The following is a 19666-nucleotide window of genomic DNA, read 5'->3' as shown; positions in this document are numbered from 1 at the left end:
CTTCTTTATTTCTAGAATGTTTCATGACAAATAACCATCAACTGAAACTTTTTGGCTTTCAGTAAACTTCCTAAAATCAGGACGGAACAAATCTAGTTCAAATTCTATCAATTTATCTCTCAGTTGAAAAAAAATCTTTTAAGGTCTTCCAATAGCTAATTTCAAATTTTCCAGGTTTCTTAGAATAAAAATGCTGTGCAATATTAAACAACCATAAATACACACACATTATGCAATTGCCTGTTTATTTAGTGGCACCAGTTTTGCAAACTAGAAATTATTTCTACTTTTCATCTAACATACAATCTGCAACCATTAGCAGGCTGAATGCAATTTTTCAATGAACTTGAAAATAAACAGTACATTCTTAAAGTTAGAACTGAATTCACATATTTTCTTTGGACCAGGAAATAATACATAATACAAAATATACATTTATGGAATTTCTTTAAAAGTGTGGATCACATAAACTGCAAAGTGGGTGAGTTGCTATGAAGAATTTTGTTACACACTGTAGTTAAGAAAAATATTTCTGCAATTATATTAGTCTTAACATTTATAGAGTTTAAAAAATGAATCTCTATATAATGCAACATGCTTTTAACATGTACATGTCTCTCCACTTATAACGTTTATACAAATTAAGTGATATAACTCATTTCAAGAGTGAAATCAATCAGTATTGGGGCATATCACTACAAACAAGGTACTTTCCTGCAGATATGCTATTTAGTCAAGGGATAACCAGGTAAGACAATGGTTTCTATGTTCCAGAAGTCCCACAAATGGCAATAAGCTGTAATTAAACATCTGATTTTGGCAACAAATGCAAAATTCTGTTTGTTACACTGTACTTACTATATTTTAGGAATCTCATTAACTCTGTGCATTGGTGGTGGTTGTCTGTGTTGGATGTTATTTTAACATCCTGAATTAGTACGTAAATAACCTAATTCCTCAGAATATGAAATGAATTAAACATTTAATGAATTCTAATACTAGAAAGCTCAAAACCTTAAAACCTGGAGATCTGACAGGTAAATGTATTACTTGTTAACATAGTATATCTGCACTATGAAGGCCAAAAATGTTCCAGATACATTCAATTTCTGTTTTATCTCTTTCCTATTGAATTTCTAAAGTGGCAAATCTTAGAGAAAGACATTAATCTCCAAAACTTCTGAATACTATGTTTTTTTCACCTTTTAATCACTCTCCCCCCAAATATAGTATTTTTAAAAAAGTGTATTTTAATGTCAGATTCTAGCCAGGCCCCCCATCTACCTCTAGAGTGAAACAATTCCTTAAAATACACTCAAGTTATTTTTATGCCCTTGAAATATATTTTTGGGCTTTGCAGGAAAAGGGATGATGCCCTACTGTACTTAAGAATGGGCTCTTAACCATGGGGTCCATGAACCACTACAATATTGTAAACTTTAGTGAGATATGTATGTTATATATGCATTTTCCTGGGTAAAGGAGTCCCTAAGATTCATCAGTCTCACAAGGCCTGTGACCCCAAAAGAAGCAATGCTAAAATGATTTTGTGTCATTCACTGTACCTAATTAGGATATAACTAATTTTGTTCCACAGGTACCCAATCTCTTACATCAATCTAACTTACTTTAGATAGTACCATACAAATGCACGTTACTAAATAGTCTTATACTGGATCAGGAGGACTATATAAAAGAAAAAGAAAAACTCTAAACAATTTTTCTAAACATTTAGTTTAATGAGAAAACCATTAGTTGAAAACTGGGTTTTGGAGCAATGAAAAGAAATGAAGGGTTGGGTTTTCTAGTGAAGAAACATTGTGTTAATTCTTCTCAGTTGTTTCTATGACGAAGAATCAGTAACTCTTATTAATTTCCTTGCTGGAAAAATCAAATTTTCTGAAGCAGCAAAGGTTGATTTTTGTTGGTTTATGTGACACAATCGTTCTTATAAATTTACAGCCAGGTACAAGGAAGACTTTCCTATGGCTTTTAAAACAATTAAGAATAATCCTTCCCTAGCTATCCCACTGCCATTTCCCCATTCCTCCATCTCCCAAGTTTTCTCATTTTCAGCCCAGTTTAACATAGTTATTAGCTGGCCTTGATGAAGTAACACACTAAGCTTTCTTGCTCAAGAAAATGGAATTGTCCTGTTTCTGTTTGAAAAAAAGAGAAAACACCAAGAGGAAAGTAGAGGAAACGAGGGCAATATTTCGTGCAGGATAAGGAAGAAAAAAAGTCAACATTATCAACTTAAACAATCCTTTTTCTCCATCTCATAAAAATATAAGTTGTCAACTGCAATTTCAATACCATTATAAGTTTTTCTAATTAGCACTCCTATCTGCTAGTAATATAAATAGGAAAACAGTGAGAGCAGAAGCCACTATCTTAATATACAGAACAACTGAAAAGGAAAGAATCTGTGAACAAAATTACAAAATGTTTGACAATGAACTGGAACCAATGCCTCTCATCATTTCTATTAAGCGTTTTGACTATCAGTAATAACTAACATTTAACTGAGACTTATTATTTTGATCAACAAAACAATACAGTATTATACATTTTGAAAATGTATTCTTAAATATTTCAAGCATATTCCAAGGTAATATACAATTTAAAACATATATAAACCAAAACACATGGCACATAATTGAAGGAAGTAACACCAAATTAGGCTTCTAAAATTTTGAACTCTTAAGAAGGCTTCCTAATGCCTAAAAGAAAAACTAGAAGACTAGATACTGAAAAAAATGGTAATCTCACTAGCAGTATCTGTGAGCAAAAGTATATAAAACTCTTTAAGGTCCCTTAGAAGAAAAACCTCAAATGAGAAACAATTATATACTAAGATATTTACACATATTTTCTAATACGAAATCCTAATACTGTACAAACAGCCAAGTTTGAACTAAAAGTATATACCATGAAATTCAAAATGAAAATAAAACAAAAAATGGAAAAAAAAGCAGTACCCAATTTCATCAGTTCTTTCAGAAATCACAAGTTGAACTCCAAATGAGTTTGTCCAGTAAAGATGGGCAGTGAAATTATTTTAAAATACTAAAACATACTAATAATTTGGCTAAAATTTGACATTAACACTGGCAGTGTGTTACAAAAACACAGAGTTCTACCTAAGATAAATTTAGCTAGAGATATTTACATTTTTAAATGCCTTAAACTCAAACCCCACCTACATTCCCATGGCTGGAGAATTTTCAGAAATCTATTACCTATTCCTCTGAGTTACTGCTGTCAGCAGGAAGAATAAAGGCCATTCGATAAATGCAATCAAGCATACTGAATGGGCTTAAGCCTCTTCAGTCCAATTTTATTCTTATGCTAAGCAAAATTTTCTTCTGAATGATTTTTAACTTTGGAGAGAAGAAAATAAACTGGAGAAGAGTTTTCAGGTGAGTAAAGGAAGTTTATAAACAAGCTCTTTAGGGCAAGGGCCTGTGCCTTGATTAGCTAAGGACCTGGTAGATAACGGGTGGGCAATAGCTTTTTTTTTTTGATGAGTGATCCAGTTATAATACTAACATACACTAGATTATAAATTATCCAAATGTAAACTTGAAGCCAAGGATCTACTCATTTCTTTACAGTCCCAAGGTGCTTAGCCTAGAACAGTGTTTTACTGATAATACTCGAAACATTTTGTAAAAAAAACTGAGTTATTAGCTGGGTTAATATATGGTCATATGAATGATCACTAAAAGTACTGCTGTAATTCAGATTACTTGAATTACATAACTAATTTATTACTTAATCCAAATTTCTTAATGTTGAGATTAGTATAAAAAACTAATTGGCTACAGCAGTTGCATTAAGTACTCTAGAAGCAAGTTAATGCACTATAAAGTAAGTGTCTGAGATACTTCCCAAGCTGAATTAAGTATCACTTTGATTTTTTAAAGTAAGCGCTAATATTGATAACTGCTTCTATTGTCTATAAAAGTATATTCCCAAGAAAGTGGAAATTAGGAGATTCTACCCTGTTAAAACAATGAAAGAAAGGTCAGTGAAATTTTTAATATTAGGGTAAAACAAAGCCTGCTATACAAAATGTTATTTCCTATTCATAGCAGCAAATAAGACATTAAGTGATAAAAGTATATTTTGAGTACTATATTATCATCACACAAGAACTTTTTCCCTCCAAAGAACAGAACACATCAAACATTTGTGAGGCATTGCCCTGAGATGCTAATTAGCACAAAAAAAGGGGATGAGGGTGAAGAATTTAAGTGGTACAAGAATGAAGTGCACAGTAGAGGTGCAAAAGTGCCTTTAAAACGTACTGTTGGTTTCCCCCACTATTACCTCCAGGAATCAGGAACAGTCTGCTGTTACAATGTATACTTCCTTCCTGTATTTTTATAGTAAAAAAATTATTAGTATGGCCAGTGCTGATTCATGTGGAAAAGATTTAGTCTTCTGAGATCACTCAAATACAGTTCTCTCTTGTTTCCAAGCCTAATTTCAATACCAATAATTTTGACAGGAATATTTTAATTTTCTCTTGTTTAAAGACTCAAAAAAAAAAAGGCCGTAAATATGCTGTTATGGTTTGAAATATAGCTTTCCATCACATCCTCTACTTGTGATTTAAGTTGTGCATCTCAAAAGATTATACAGTCCAGTTCAAAGTTTTGCAATTTCTGGAACTAAAACTGTCAGTCTACTTAAAATATTAAGGAACTGGCTTGTTATAATAGGGATTTAGCTTTCAGTACCAGTATGTCTGGTAATTAAGTCTATAATACAAGCACTGGTATTCATTAAATGCACATTTAGATACTTGCAAAGTCATAACTTAGAACATTATCATACTTCGCACTCTACCACAGATTTAGACATTAAGTATTTATTGTAAGTATGGAATTGGTTCTGTAATTTCAACTGATACGAATTCCTAAATATAAATAGTACTTCAGTTTTTCTTCATTCATGCTGGAATAAGATATAAATTAAATACAATTAAGTTACATTTAATCACCTCACAAAATAAGAGGGATAATGAAAAAATTTGCTGGTATTTAACTACTTAAATCTGAGACATTTCACATTACTTTCCCCACTACTCCCCTAACTTTACATTAATTTTAAGGCTATATATACAAATACGCATATTTCCAAGTTAGGGAAAAAACAAATACAACAAAATGGACTATACTGGTTTTCATACACAAAGTTTTGATTTTGTATTCAATGTTGTATTTTAGTCTTACATTTTAATAGTTTTCTAGTGGGAATCTGCCTACTGAATGATTACATGGTGATAAATACAATATTCAACCTAAAGAGACAAAAATACAGAAGGGCAAAACAGTAATCTTTTCAATGTGACAGATTTTAAAACTTACTTTCACATGCTTAATCAGAGGAATTTAAGCCTAAATTAAATTAGGTTATCTTTACATCTACAATTCCTTAAGCTTTGAAAGTTATTTGTAAAGGCCAACGGCTAAATATTATCAACATGCTATATTTCAAATCACAAATACATCTTAACCACTTGGATTCTAAAGACATGGGCCAATTAAAAATCACGGGCAAACACACACAAACACACACACACCCCTACCATAGAGTGTTAGATTGTCAAACTTTGACAATTATTTTAATTAAACTGAGGCAAATCCAAGCTGATACACATCTTAATGAAAAATAAGCAGCCTGAAAGAAACTATTTAAAAAATAGATTAAGGTACAACCAAGAATTAAATCTTTTAGTCTTTCTAATGGAAGGAAACACTTTCATCTATGCCTTGAGTAACAGTGTTGTCCAATTAAAAGAGACTAACATCTTTCCCTATGAGAAACGTCTCATTACAATGGCACAGTGTTTTAAAAGGCCGGGGTAAAAGAGGAATTACACATACATGATTAAATTTCTTGTTTGTTAAATCAAGCTTTATTGATAAAATGGAATTCAGAATATCTTACTAGGAACAGCAGCAGGCCCAGCCAATCATGATAGTAAAAATGTGGCAGTTTCCTACTATATGTAGGAAGCTGCTGCTTATCAATTAGTAATTAAATGTAGGACTTGTAAAAGAGGTGCAAAGAAACAGGCATTTAGCCCCAAGATTGAGATTCTTATGAATACACTGTATTATTACCTGCAATACTCATGGAAACAACGAAGGAACATCCTGAAAGACAGTTAAATGAAGGGACTGGCTTTATCAACAATGCCAACTCCCCTACCAAGAACATTTAAGATAGTTTTCAATAACTCCTTGGATGTTCAGCTTTGTAAGATTTTGAGATTATTTTCCATAATCATCTGCACATTTGAACGTCTAGCTGACATGGCTACTGCTCTCCCTGTTCCAACCCCAAGTCCAAACACAACATGACTTGAAACGGCTATATATCTGTTGCATCACACAATAAGCCAAACATTTCTTGTAACTTTGATAGTGATTTAAAGCAGTTCATAATTAAATATGAGCATTTTGTACAAGGACAATTACACTTTACAAAAAAACAAAATCATACAACAAAAATTGCTGGAGTCTGATTTACAACATGAATTATGGTTTGAAATCACGTTTACATAAGTCTCAAATTTACAAAAAAAAAAAAATCAGTTCTGGGCTAGCTGTTGTACTGCTGAAGTTCTCTGATGTAATCATTCTCACCCATGTCATATCCCCTTCCTTAAAGTTGAGGATGGATGTTAAAAGGTTCAACAAAGTTGAGCTGTACTCTCCTTTGGAGGTGAAGGTAAACTCCATGACTAGATGAGCAGTTTTACCACATATCATCTGTTGATGTAGAGTCCTTTATAAAAGGAAGCAAAACAAGGAACAATGTTAAAATTTAGCAGTGCCAAAATACACCATAGTTTCTAGATAATGGAGAAAGATAATGTTCTGTAAAGATGACTTTTAGAAAATAAATGTTTTTTAAAGTATATAAGTATATATGTGTATATATGAAATATCAATGTTTAATCTGTTCAAAGAATTGTTAATCCTTTGTTTTGTTTTTGGAAAATATTTGAAATATGGTTTTATGGTGAGGCTGACCAAATTTATTACTAAATCAATAAATATATTAAAAAGAATTTTTTCTTTAATGAAATCCAATACAGTTTTAGAATACCACTTTTACAAACCTTTATCACATCAGAAAAGATTAAGAACTCAAGATGAGATGTGAAGAAGCTTCATAATGCAATACATAAAATATTTCAGAGCTGCGCCCACATGATTTTTAAGTTATCACTTTTCTATAAACATCATACAACAGAATTGCAATAGAACACTTAACTGGAGAGTATGGCATTCTAATATCTATTTATGCAAAAAATTCTGTAATATTTAAGTGAAGTGTATACTTCAGGACTCCTGACAAAGGTAATTCCAACCATATAAACTATTTAGTGGAGACAAACATTCTGAAGTTCTGCTGCAGCAGTTTACAAAACTCAGAATAAGACAAGATTCTGAGTAGAGATAGTCCCAATTTCGGAAAAAAAAAAAAAAAACCATTTAGTGGAGGCAAACCTTCTGAAGTTGACTGCTTGTAAAGACTTAAAAAATCCAGAATAATTCAAAAGGACTTTCTTCTTTTTTTGAGAGAGGTGGCCACTCACCATGATTATGTCCTCAATCACTAGAACTGTGGTGCAGGAGAGATCAGAGCAAGCAGAGTTCAAAGCAATCAATCAGGGGTGTGTGTAAGAGAATGGGTACAGTGAACAGCTCTGCAAAAACAGGTAGGAAGGATATGCATTTAGAGTGGAGGGGAAAGGAAAGCAGAGGGAGCTAAAATGCTACTTACAGTGTCATCATTTTTGTAAGGATTCAGTCTATTGTAAACGGCTTCAATTACATTCCTCCTAAGTGTAAAAAAATGCAGAAAATTAATTCTTCAGAAAGCAAAATACTGCTTAATAACTCATAGCCAGGTGTTTATTAAAATTTCTAAGATAATCTTATACTCAGAAATTATTTTAGTTCTATTTCTTGCTGTCAACAGTGAGCCTCACTTTAAGATATGTGGGCCCCTATGTTAAGTAGAGGTGAGTTCACTCTAAAACGTCTTATAACACTCTACCAACCCAGTTAATAGAAGGCTAAAAATTACAGATTAAAAAAAAAAAAGTCCATATAGTCTATCTCCATTTGAACTGGTTTAAATGGTTATGAGTCATCAATGGCAATGCCATTTTTAAGACACAATACTAACATAAGCTAGGTAAGAGTTGCATTGTGGTTTTGAAGAATCAGAGTATACTTTATAAAGTTTCTACTTTTCTTAATGCCCTTTTTAATAGTTCTATTAAAACTGAAATGTGAAATAAGACATTTCCATGACAAGTCTAGGAATTAGTTTTGAGTAACACTTTATTAAAAATCTGTAGTGTATTTACAAATTATAGACTCCCTACTTCCAAAGTTGATTTGACGCAATTTTATAGATCGTTTCATAGAAAGCCGTATGGAAAAAAGTTTCCAAGAAATAAAAGCTTCAAACAGGAAGTTCTACAATCACTATTTAGTGATTACAAAGAACATGGTCATACTTGCAAAACACGGTAGAGAATCGAGAAAATTAGTCAATAATGTATCTTCACTGTAAGTACAAGAAGTCTTCACTTGTAGTTTTAGCACATTTACTCTATATCCAAATTCGAGCCAAAGGTATTTGCAAGTTTTATGTTTGTAAGTCAATTATATGGATATTTGAGGTAAAAATGTTTTAAGCCTTGGAACTGCTTGAATTTTCCACTTTATTATGTAAAGATGTAACCTTAATATTTAACACAAAGTAGTCCAATTCTATGAACTGAAGTGGAAAGAGAAAAGACAAGAAATATATTCTTCTTCCCTGACACCTAAAACCAACTAACCAGCAATCAACAACCAAAAACACTGGGAAAATCAGACATAGAAACATCGTCCATAAGAGGAAAGGGAATTTTCAGGGTGTTAAGTTACTCAGGGATTGACCAAATCAAATTATACCACTACTAACGATGACACTTAGAATTTTGTAAATTTTTAATGTAGTGCTATGTAATTTAGTTTAAAAATTCTTTCAGTATATTACCTCGTTTATGCTCTATAAGGAAATCAATGCCAACCAAACTTCCAATAAAGACAACCCTCACTGCAATTAGTTACAGTGATACTGATATCTAAGTCTAAACAAGCTCTAGATAGTCTAACACTAAAAAAAAATTGAAATCACAGGTTAAAACACAGATAAATGCATCAGTTCAGAAATTAGGTAAACACACATTTTATCAATGAATACCTAACATTTTCATACACTGGCATAAAGCGTAAGAGTGTACAGAATGTAACTTACTTGCTTGCCAATTCACCCCCTGGTGGGAGGCTGGGGATGTTCTCACTCGCTAATGTGCGCATCACATGGACTAAGTCGGGGACGCCTTCCCCCTGCTTCTTTATGATTTCTGGGAATCAGAAGTACTTTTTTTGTAAGTGTTATCCAAATTTAATTAAAAAGAAAACCGAAACAAAGATAACCTAGCTTTTTAAAGATGACATTTACCACATCTGAGATATTTCTAATCTGGTATTATTAAAAAAAAAAAAAAAAAAAAAATCAGGTTGACCTTTGAAGATTTATGACAAAAAATGCACAAAATGACACATAAGATTAACTTCAAATCAAAACTAAAATATGAAAAAATATTTCATGTTAAATCAGCATATTATATAAGCAAGGATATGTGTGCACAAGTGAGAATATCCTTTCTTAAGATGTCAACTAGTTACTTCTTACATCACTTCTCTCTTTAGACTGGAAACATGTTTCCTGAACTTTGCCCTATATAATTCACTGCGTGGAATTTTAAAAAACAAACAATTTCAAGATTTGAAAATAACCCTTAATTGCAGGGGAATTTATAGATTATATACTAACTCAATTACTTTATGTATGTATTTATATTTGTAAAATGATACTTAAATAGTATGCACAGATTATGTACTTGAACATCACTGTCTCAGTTTAATTCTTCTCTAAAGTATCTTTAAACAATATACTGTATAGATATATAATACCATTACCTTCACTGATTACTTGAACAAAGCCTTGAATAGAAAAGGCCTAAATTTCCTTACACAATGCTTAAAAAGAGAACCATCTGATAAACCATACAACTGCATTTAAAAGAATTTTAAAATATCCAGTTATTAAAAGGGCACAGCAATATGATCTGTAGTGCTGTTGTGCAGATGCATACTGTTATTCACATCACAGAATACAAAAAATTATGAAGAACCTTACAAAGAACTCTAAAACTATTCCTCTAAGTATAAAAAGTCTTCACTTGCAGTTTTAGCACACATACTCCACAAGCAAATTCCAGTCAAAACTATTTGTAAGTTATATGTTCAAGTTTTGTTGAGTTTTTGTTTTTCAATGTTTACAGTAAGAAATGGTATTTTCTTCATTATTAGTGGGGCAAGAAATCATCATTCTGCTTCTCAATCTGTAAATACCTTTGAAAATAACAATGCATATAAAGATTCATCCTTCAATCAGGCCTCAAAATTTTTAAAGAAGACATGGCTACCCATAATATTTCTTTAAATGGTTCAAACTGTCCTTTTAGAATAAAGGCCAAATTTTTACCATCTATTACTTTTTTGCCTTAAAAAAAAAAAAAAAAAAACAGTCTTAAATCTGAACAAAAAGCAAGGATCTCAGATTTGGTTTGCCAAGTTCCTTTATTGTGTAATCTTTAACATCTAGTATATTTGTTCTACATGGTTCTAATGCTGGAAATCTGCTGTACAAAAATAAAGGGATTTGATGTTTACCTAAACTGCACAATTTCACAATCTAAAACTAATACACTTAACATACAGTCTCCACTAAGCCAATACAATTATTTGGATAGATAACTGGATACAATAGAAATAAACACTGATGATAAGTTGAATCAATAATGGTTTCAGGTCTAAAAAACATTACCTTGAATCATCTATACTTGATGTATCTTACATCTCTTTTGTTAAAATATAAATTAGGATATTTAAACTGTGAAGAAAATTACAGGAAAACAAATTCTCGTGAAAAAATAATGTAAAGCTTTTAAAAACAGTTAATATCTCCTATTCCACGTGGGACAACACATTTAAACTACCTGACCATTCATACTATACTAGCCTTGCTTCTGTCTGCTTTCAAAAAAGAAAAAGAAATGAATTTTTAAGAAATATTCCTTTAATTTCTGTTATCTATATGTTTTACTTAGAATTGTAAAGACTGAACGCTTCTTCTAAAGAATATTTATGTATAGAAGATCCATGTTTCACATACATATACACAAACACATTCTGCTCCTTTCCACTCCCCTCCACCAAGTTTCAGGGATTCTATCAGTTATCTCCAAATTAGCAACTTTAAAGCTAAGGTAGTCAGTAGCAAAGATTTTGAAAATATATACATAAAAGTATAATTTTAAATTGGTTTAGAAGGACCACAAAATTAATAGTAGTATAAATTATGAGCTGAATCTTTTCACACCCCCAGAGAGTCAAGTATTTAGAAGGGAACAAATAAGAGAAAAGGAGAGCTGGAAGGCCTTTCCTTTTCTATGTTGTGGACAGAGAAGCCAAAAATGTTCCAAGCAAATAAAATGAGGTTTAGTAGGTCACAGCAATCTAGTGAAGGCATGTATTTAAAGAAAGAGAGAGAGAGAAGAGAAAAAGGCATTCGGGTGCCTGCTTTGGAAGCTGAAGGCAGTATTTTTCACTGAGGACATACAACAACTTTTACAATACAAACAGTTACATTCTATGTTTTAAAATAGCAGCAATTTTAATGTAGTATTTAATTTCTAGTTGCAGTCTCATCAAATCTGAGTAAAAAATACCATATTTAATTTATGACAATCTCCAATTGAATGGTACAAGTATAACAACACTTTAACATATCAAAAATATTGAGTATCAATGTAAATTCTGTCCAGGTGGCAACTCTTGCTTGATTAAGAAATATAAAACTTATTATTGTAACAAAATTACGTAAAGTGAATATTTCATAATTCCATCTAAAACTTAAAGAGTACACACTAAAGAAAAAAGCAGCAATTCATTTCTAAAATTGGATCCCATTTCATAGTAAAAATATTAAAATACTTATTATTTCTTTAAACCAATAAGAAAACATGTGTGCCCAAGTTAAAGTGCCAATACATTAAATATCAACTTATCCCTATACATATTATTCTTACGAATTTATATTTTTCCACTAATCAACAGTTTGAACCAATGATTGTAGCATTCTAAATATTTTAAAATGTTACTATAATACCTATAATTTATACTGATTCATTTAAAATATAAAAATTCCAAGACCCTTGGTAACAGTAAGGAGACAAATTCGTTGAACAGTACCGTCCAATGAATGCAATACTAAATAGTACAAACACATACTAGATGTATGACTATCAAGTGGCGGACGGCAATAAAAACAAAATAGTAACCTCTAGACAGTACTAAAGAACAAAACCAATCATGATTCTAGTATCAGACTGATTATGATTGGTATCAAACAGTAAAAAGGGAAAAAACAAAATTAAAGTGAATAGTAACTTTAATAATGCAGGCACAGTGGGATGTAGGTGTGGCAGGTCAATGTTTGCATGCGATTAGAGGTCTTTAATGTGCAAATTAACGACATTAGGAACCTAAAATGCATTTTAACGCTATTTTTTAAATTTAATTTTTTTCTTACTTTTTTTCTACCCCAGCTCACCAGCATTTTCATGTTTTAACACTATCAAAGTCATGTCAAGTTTTTCTGCTTAGAGAAACTGCATAATATATACTTACTGCATATATGCAATAAACTGGAAGTCTCTGCAGAATTATGAGGAATATACTTCAGAAATGCCCAACTTACTTCTTAATCTTACTTGGCAGTTACTTTTCTGCCAGGTGGAGAAATATTATGTCTTTTATTGAGGTCTATCTTGTTTAGGTGAGACAGTTTATGGCTTAGGTAAGAAGCTCTGAAACAGTTTAAAGTAAATTTTTTAAAGTTGTGTATATAAAGTTGCTAATGACGAGTCTATGATTTTCAAGTTATAGAAAAAAGGCCCTAGAAATTAAAAATTAATATACACAGCTTTTCATAGAAAGATGGTATTCAAATTATCACCATCACAATCTCTTTGTAATTAAATAAACCACAAATCAGATTTTCCCGGCATAAAATTACTCATGCCAGTGAATTAAGAATTTTAGAGCGCACAAACATTTTAGCCTTTTAAAACAAAAGTATCCTGAACAGAATGTAAGTTACTTTCCACGCTAGTTGTTATTTCTAATATAACTGTGATAGGACAACTGCATACATCTTAACAGTTACTACAGAAATGTCCTTTTCCACTTTCGTACACTAGACACTAGATGTCAAAGACACATAAAAATCTAAAAGCTAAAATGTTAAAGTTTGACTGTGTTGAAGATTTTTCTTTAATAAAGCTACTTATTTTTTGTTAAATGATCCACCTTCTACTCTGCATTCCAGGTACTTGTCCAACTCTGCCTCCTTCTTCACTGCTTCTGGCGATACTTTGGGTGCATTTGGAAAACAGATCAAAATCACACTCATGTTGTCTCGACTTCCCTGGGAAGAAAAAAATTTGAGAAATCTGAGTTTTCTTTTTGCTCTTCAAAGCCTTGAGAACCTTTACAGCTGTGCCAATTAGCTATACTTGTTCTAGTGAAAATGTTACTTTTAGGGAGAAAAATTATATATATGCGCGTGCACGTGCACGCGTGTGTGTGTGTGTGCAATGACTCCCACTCCCCCGAACAGTATAGAGAGAATACAGTATAACCAATACTCCAAAAGACAGGAGAGAAACATTACAGGTTAATCGCACTGTAATAATAATTTTTTATAATTCTATAAAACAATACTATTTGTAAACATTTACTGGTGACTTAATTTGAAGTGATACCTAACACAAATATACATGTACACACACATTCATTCCATACAACATGACAGAAAATTTTAGCGGCATTGTTTACAATAGGATTTGACCTACAGTTACACGTACCTGATAAAATTACATTTAAAATAAATTATAAATTGTGGGGCTAATACATTTGCTTCATAAGTAGAAATATGAAATAAGAGGTAAAACTACACATAAGGTTTATAAACTAGATTTTAACTTGTATAATTTTAAAAACTGACAACTTTTTAGGAACTACATTCATTTTTAAAGACATCTAAGTATTCAAATGCTGTAATTAAAATATTTGAGTATCAAATATATCTAAGAATTTTTAAAAGTCAACATTTGTTTTAAAAAAAATCAAAGAATAAGTTAATAAGCATTATTGACAAAACAGAACAGAGTGTGGCAGAAAAAGCACTGAACCCAAGTTAAGGGCTTGATTTTCTAGTCTTAATGCTGCTACCAATGCATAAAACCTTGTACAAGTCATTTATAGTATCTCTAGGAAAGGGTGTAGCATGTATTATATGCTAAACTAGGCATTATACACACACACACACACACACACACACACACACACGCTTATTAATTCCTCAACAGTCCTATAAGATGCTATTATCTCCATTTTAAAGCTGAGAGAGATTGAACAATTTGTTCAGGAATGTAGAGTACAAAAGTAATAGAGGTAGGCTTTGGTCTCAAGTCTGTCTGACTCGTTAAAGTTTGTAGAACCTTCTCTGGCTTCAGCTTCCTCATTTGTAAAATAAAGGGGCTGAGCTAGCTCACCTATGTATATTATCCTATTTGATCCTCCTGACAACCCCATCAGACAACATAATAATGTCTTACCCTTTTTATGATGAAAAAAACTGATTATTCAGAGTTTAAATAGCTTACCTAAAACCATACAGTCTCATGTTAAGTCCTTCCGACTCCATGTACAAGGCTATTTCTATTACATCACATCTAATGATCACTACATTCCTCTTTTAAGTGCTACAGACCCATTAAACCTTAGTTTCAAAGTATTAGGATATCATAAATGTACTGAAATATCACATGGTCAAAATATTAAAACTCTAAAATAGCTTTTCATTTATAGACACTAAGGCCTAACCCTCCCCACCCTCTTTCTTTCAAAACATGCATTCTGATAAAATCTTTTTACCTTTGATAATCTTCCACATTATTACAAAGCTCAAGTAGTAAGACTAAACATTCAGCTTATAACTCTTGCAGATATGGTAACTGGATAATTTATTTCTGCATAGTGTTCCTATGATATATTTTCATAACTGGTGAACAGTATCCTACAGTATCCTACAATTGTGCCAAAAACTTAGTTTTCAGAATTACAGATTCTAAGATGATTAAATACTAGGGTAGTGATTAATACGACATAAAATCACTTTATGTTTTTTTAAAAAGTCTAGCTACCTTATACAAACAGGTGTCGACTACTTCATTGCAAACTTTCTCAAGGTCATCAGTGACTTCAAGTCTGGATCTTACAAAATCACAGAGCTCTTCATTTCCCATAACATCCCAGATACCATCACATGCAAGGATAATGAACTGATCATCTTCTTCAGATCTTTCAATATCATGGACTTCAGGCTCTGGTGAGACAAGCTGCTCAGTAGGACCTTTTCCATGGACACATTTGTAATCAAAATCCCCAAGGGCCCTTGATACAGCCAGAGAGCCATTCACACGCTGAATCATTACAGAGCCACCTGCATTCTGAATTCGTTCTTTTTCCAGCGGATTACTTGGTTTGTGATCTTGTGTGAAGAAATGAACTTTCCTGTTCCTACAAAGTAAACCTCTTGAGTCTCCACAGTTAATGAAATAAGTATGTTGGGGAGAAATTAAGACACCTACAGCTGTTGACCCACTTCTATCTGCACCATGTTTCTTCTCTGACATAACTCTCATGTGTTCATCAATCTCCAGAAAACCTGTTCTGATTCCATTCTTTACATTTTCCACAGAAGGTGCTCCTGCAGACCCTTTAAAATCCTGGTTATTGGTGATGTGATCTAACAAATGCTCACAGCAGTATTTGGCAACCTGAGAACCAGCATGCCCATCATACACAGCAAAGAATGACCACGATTCAAGTCCACTTGGCAAACCGATCACAGCCGTATGCGCATCCTCCATTTCAACACGCCAACCTTGCATGCTGCTTAGCCCATATCGCAACCCATTACCCTGCCCCTGGGCATTATGCTTTTCCATCTTTGGCTTGTCTAAAAATGCTCCCATTATGTCTTGATCCTCTAGGTCTGCAAAGGAAGAGAAACAGAAAAGTCAATAACTGTCTTATCAACAAAATATGTACCAAACAATCTTTTTAGTAAGTGAAAGAGATATGCAGGAATTCAAAACTCTTGTATTAAGCAGACATTCATTGTGTTGCCAACTTTGAATCTGGAGATTAACAAGGAGGAACTGGGGAAAAGCCTGATGAAGCACAGCGCACAACAGACAAAAAGGCAGAAAAAAACTAAAGCACTGGGATAAAGGGGAGAAGGCAGAAAGGAGACCTGGCAGTGGCCATCAACTTAAACGAACCAGGCCAAGTGTTTAAAGATACAATGAACATGTGAGCTCAGGATTAAGTTGTACATGTATCAATCAAGAAAAGCCAAGCGAATTCATGACATACCCAAAAAACCTACTAATTCAAATATCTTGGTTGAACATTCAGGGATTTTCAAGCTTGATTCCAAACTCCCTAGTTTTATCGTCACAGCATGAACTCTGAAAACCTAAAAAATAATCTACTCCCAATGCTCCAAATTTGCATGCTTCTTCAAGCCTTTGCTCATGTCAGTTTCCTTAACTGGAAACTCTTGCCTCATCCTTTCTATTTATAGAAAAAAGTGCACCTATCCTTTTAAGTCTAGCTTACATTCTACCTTTTCCATGAGGTTTTTCAGTCTTTGATAAAGTAAGTTATTAAATTACTATAAATGCTCTAGCCTCAAATTTCAAGTTGCAAGCAATTACATATACAGATAACAAAGTGTACTATATACATATATAACACAATTACTACTAGTAATCTATTAATCAAATAGTAATAACATGTACCATTATTATTATACTCTATGACCATTAGGTATATAAAGAAAATCAAAGGGTCTAGTGACAGCCCTGCTGACAAGCCTGAAGGCTCAGCTAATTGAATCCTTTCCCAATACTCAAAATTTAACACTCCCTGGTCTAGAATGGGCCCACACAAGGCAAAAAGACAGCTGGTCAGAATTTACCTTGGCCCTTACCTGAACAATAGCTTAGAAATGTAGAGACCTGGGTTCAAATAATCAAGTAAGTCACAATTGAACTAAAGGCAATCCGAAAGAAGGATAGCATGACGAACAGAAATTTAATGCAGGTGAAGAGGAGTTAGGTAGTAGGGAATAATGGCGGAGAAAAGTATCTAGGTAAATCACTATGCAGCTTTGAGCCTAGGGTATGGATGATGCTAATGATACTCAGCTCAGAGAGGAAACTTTGAGAAAAAGGGCAAGAAGAAAATCCTCCTAGGAAGGAAAGAAAAACATTTGTTTTCCCCTTCATTTTCCGTGTAGGTCCAAACTGATACATAAGCAGAAAAGACTGGTTGATTGGCACGATAAAACCATCTGCCTCTGCCTCCTAGTACAGTTCAACTAATGGAACGTAAATAATGAAAACTAGCTATCATTCATCCTTTACGGTGATATTTATCAGATTATTTTTCTGACATCAAGTTGATACACATTGCAAAGGTGAGTATTTTGATTGGATAAAGAATAACGTAATAATGACACCTTATTAGCAGGCAATGTTTAAGAAGTAGTCTAAGTCCCTCTGGTAAGTGTTTTACAAGCATTACTTCATTTAATCTCTTCAACAACTCTCTAAGGCAGGTAATATTATTATCTCCAATTTATAGATGAAGAACCTTAGCCAAGATTAAATAACTTGGCCAAGATCACTCAACTAATAAGTTTAACGGCATCAGGGCTCTGCTTCAAGTCTGTGTGACTCTAAAGCATTGTTAACCCCTAAGAAAATGGGTCTCTACCATGGCTGTGCAACAGAAAAATAAATATTTCCAAATCAGAATTTCCAGGGTAGGGTTGGAACTTAGGTATCTATGATTTTTAAATTTTCATATGTGATTCTGAGACACAGTAAGACTGCAAACTGCTGGAAAAGATTAGATGCAATGCCTAAGGCAGAAGATGGGGGCACGTTAAGGGCCAACAAGAAATAATCAACCAAAATTGCAGTAATCAAGACCACTATCCTAGGTTACAAGACCACTATCCTAGGTTACAAGACCACTATCCTAGACTAGAAACGAGGTGAAGCTTTACAGAGGAAAGACCCCACTATCTTGAGAAAAGGTAAGAAAAAAAGAGATGTGAGTAAAACCCAAAAACTTAAACACATTTAAGAGACAAACCAACAGAAGAGAATAGTAATGATAAACTTTCTTCCTCTAAGAATTCACCAATAGCATGAAGTACTAAAGAAAATAAGTTACAAAATCAGACCAACGTGAGTTTAAATTCTGGCTCTACTACTTAGTAATAGTGTGACTACTGAACCTTTATGAATCTCTTTCTCCATCCGCCTCTATAAAACGTATATAAAAAGGTGGCTGGGTGTGGTGGCTTACGCCTGTAATCCCACCACTTTGGGAGGCCGAGGTGAGCAGATCACGAAGTCAGGAATTCTAGGCCAGCCTGGCCAATATGGTGAAGCCCCGTATCTACTAAAAATAAAAATTAGCCAGGCATGGTGGCACATGCCCGTAATCCCAGCTACTTGGGAGGCTGAGGCAGAAGAACAGCTTGAACCTGTGAGGCAGAAGTTGCAGTGAGCCAAGCTGAAATCGCATCACTGCACTACAGCCTGGGCGACAGAGCGAGATTCCATCTTCAAAAAGAAAAAAAAGTATATAAGAAGGCACTAACCTTACAAGATTCTTATGAGGATTAAATGAAATAATGTATACAGTGCACAAAGTATAGTGTCTAGCACATTATAAGTAATATAGACATTATACGATTATTACACCATTTTTTCTGCCAGAGGAGGCAGTCAATCACAATATTTCCTCCTTGCTGCCAGCTCTGATTACCATTACATTAAACTTCTACATGATATACTTTAAAAGACACTTTAAACACTTCATTAGAAAATAGGGGAAGGCACATTTAAAACAAATGCCATTTCTCATCCATCTGGCAAAATCAAGAGTTGATCAGAATGTGGAGAAACAGGAACTCCCCTAGAGTGCTGACAGGAGTTTAAATTGGTTCAACCACTCTGAAATGCAACTGGCAACAGCTAATTGAAGAAGCTGAAGATACACTTAAGCAAATAATCAGCAATTCCACTTCTAATTGTAGATCTCAAAACAATGTTTTAAAAATAATGAACATGGGTGATAAAATCAGTTTAATCAGTATGGGTTACACACAACCCAATCAGCTGGGTTGTGTGTAAACTGCATTTTAAAAAGATAAAATAGGCCAGGCACTGTGGCTCACGCCTGTAAGCTCAGCACTTTGGGAGGCTGAGGTGGGTGGATTAATTGAGGTCAGGAGTTCGAGACCAGCCTGGCCAACACGGTGAAACCCTGTCTCTACTAATACAAAAAATGAGCTGGGT

General features: G+C 33.3%; 1 protein-coding gene across 4 annotated transcripts in view; it reads right to left on the bottom strand.

Annotated features, from left to right (window-relative positions):
• Window positions 1–226: 226 nt before the first annotated feature.
• Window positions 227–19666, bottom strand: part of PPM1A (protein phosphatase, Mg2+/Mn2+ dependent 1A) — a 48624-nt gene continuing 29184 nt past the window's right edge. For all 4 annotated transcript variants that reach the window (XM_007986857.3, XM_037984079.2, XM_037984080.2 and 1 more), the window contains 5 exons: window positions 15425–16278; window positions 13527–13644; window positions 9343–9451; window positions 7810–7867; window positions 227–6804 (listed from right to left, as the gene is read on the bottom strand). In XM_007986857.3, coding sequence (XP_007985048.1) covers window positions 6775–6804; window positions 7810–7867; window positions 9343–9451; window positions 13527–13644; window positions 15425–16258 — 1149 coding nt within the window. In that variant the 5' untranslated portion in view covers window positions 16259–16278 and the 3' untranslated portion in view covers window positions 227–6774. The remainder of the gene's footprint in view (window positions 6805–7809; window positions 7868–9342; window positions 9452–13526; window positions 13645–15424; window positions 16279–19666) is intronic.

The sequence above is a fragment of the Chlorocebus sabaeus genome, chromosome 24 (assembly GCF_047675955.1).
Source record: "Chlorocebus sabaeus isolate Y175 chromosome 24, mChlSab1.0.hap1, whole genome shotgun sequence".
Lineage (NCBI taxonomy): Eukaryota > Metazoa > Chordata > Mammalia > Primates > Cercopithecidae > Chlorocebus > Chlorocebus sabaeus.
This window is presented reverse-complemented; position numbering and strand designations above follow the sequence as displayed.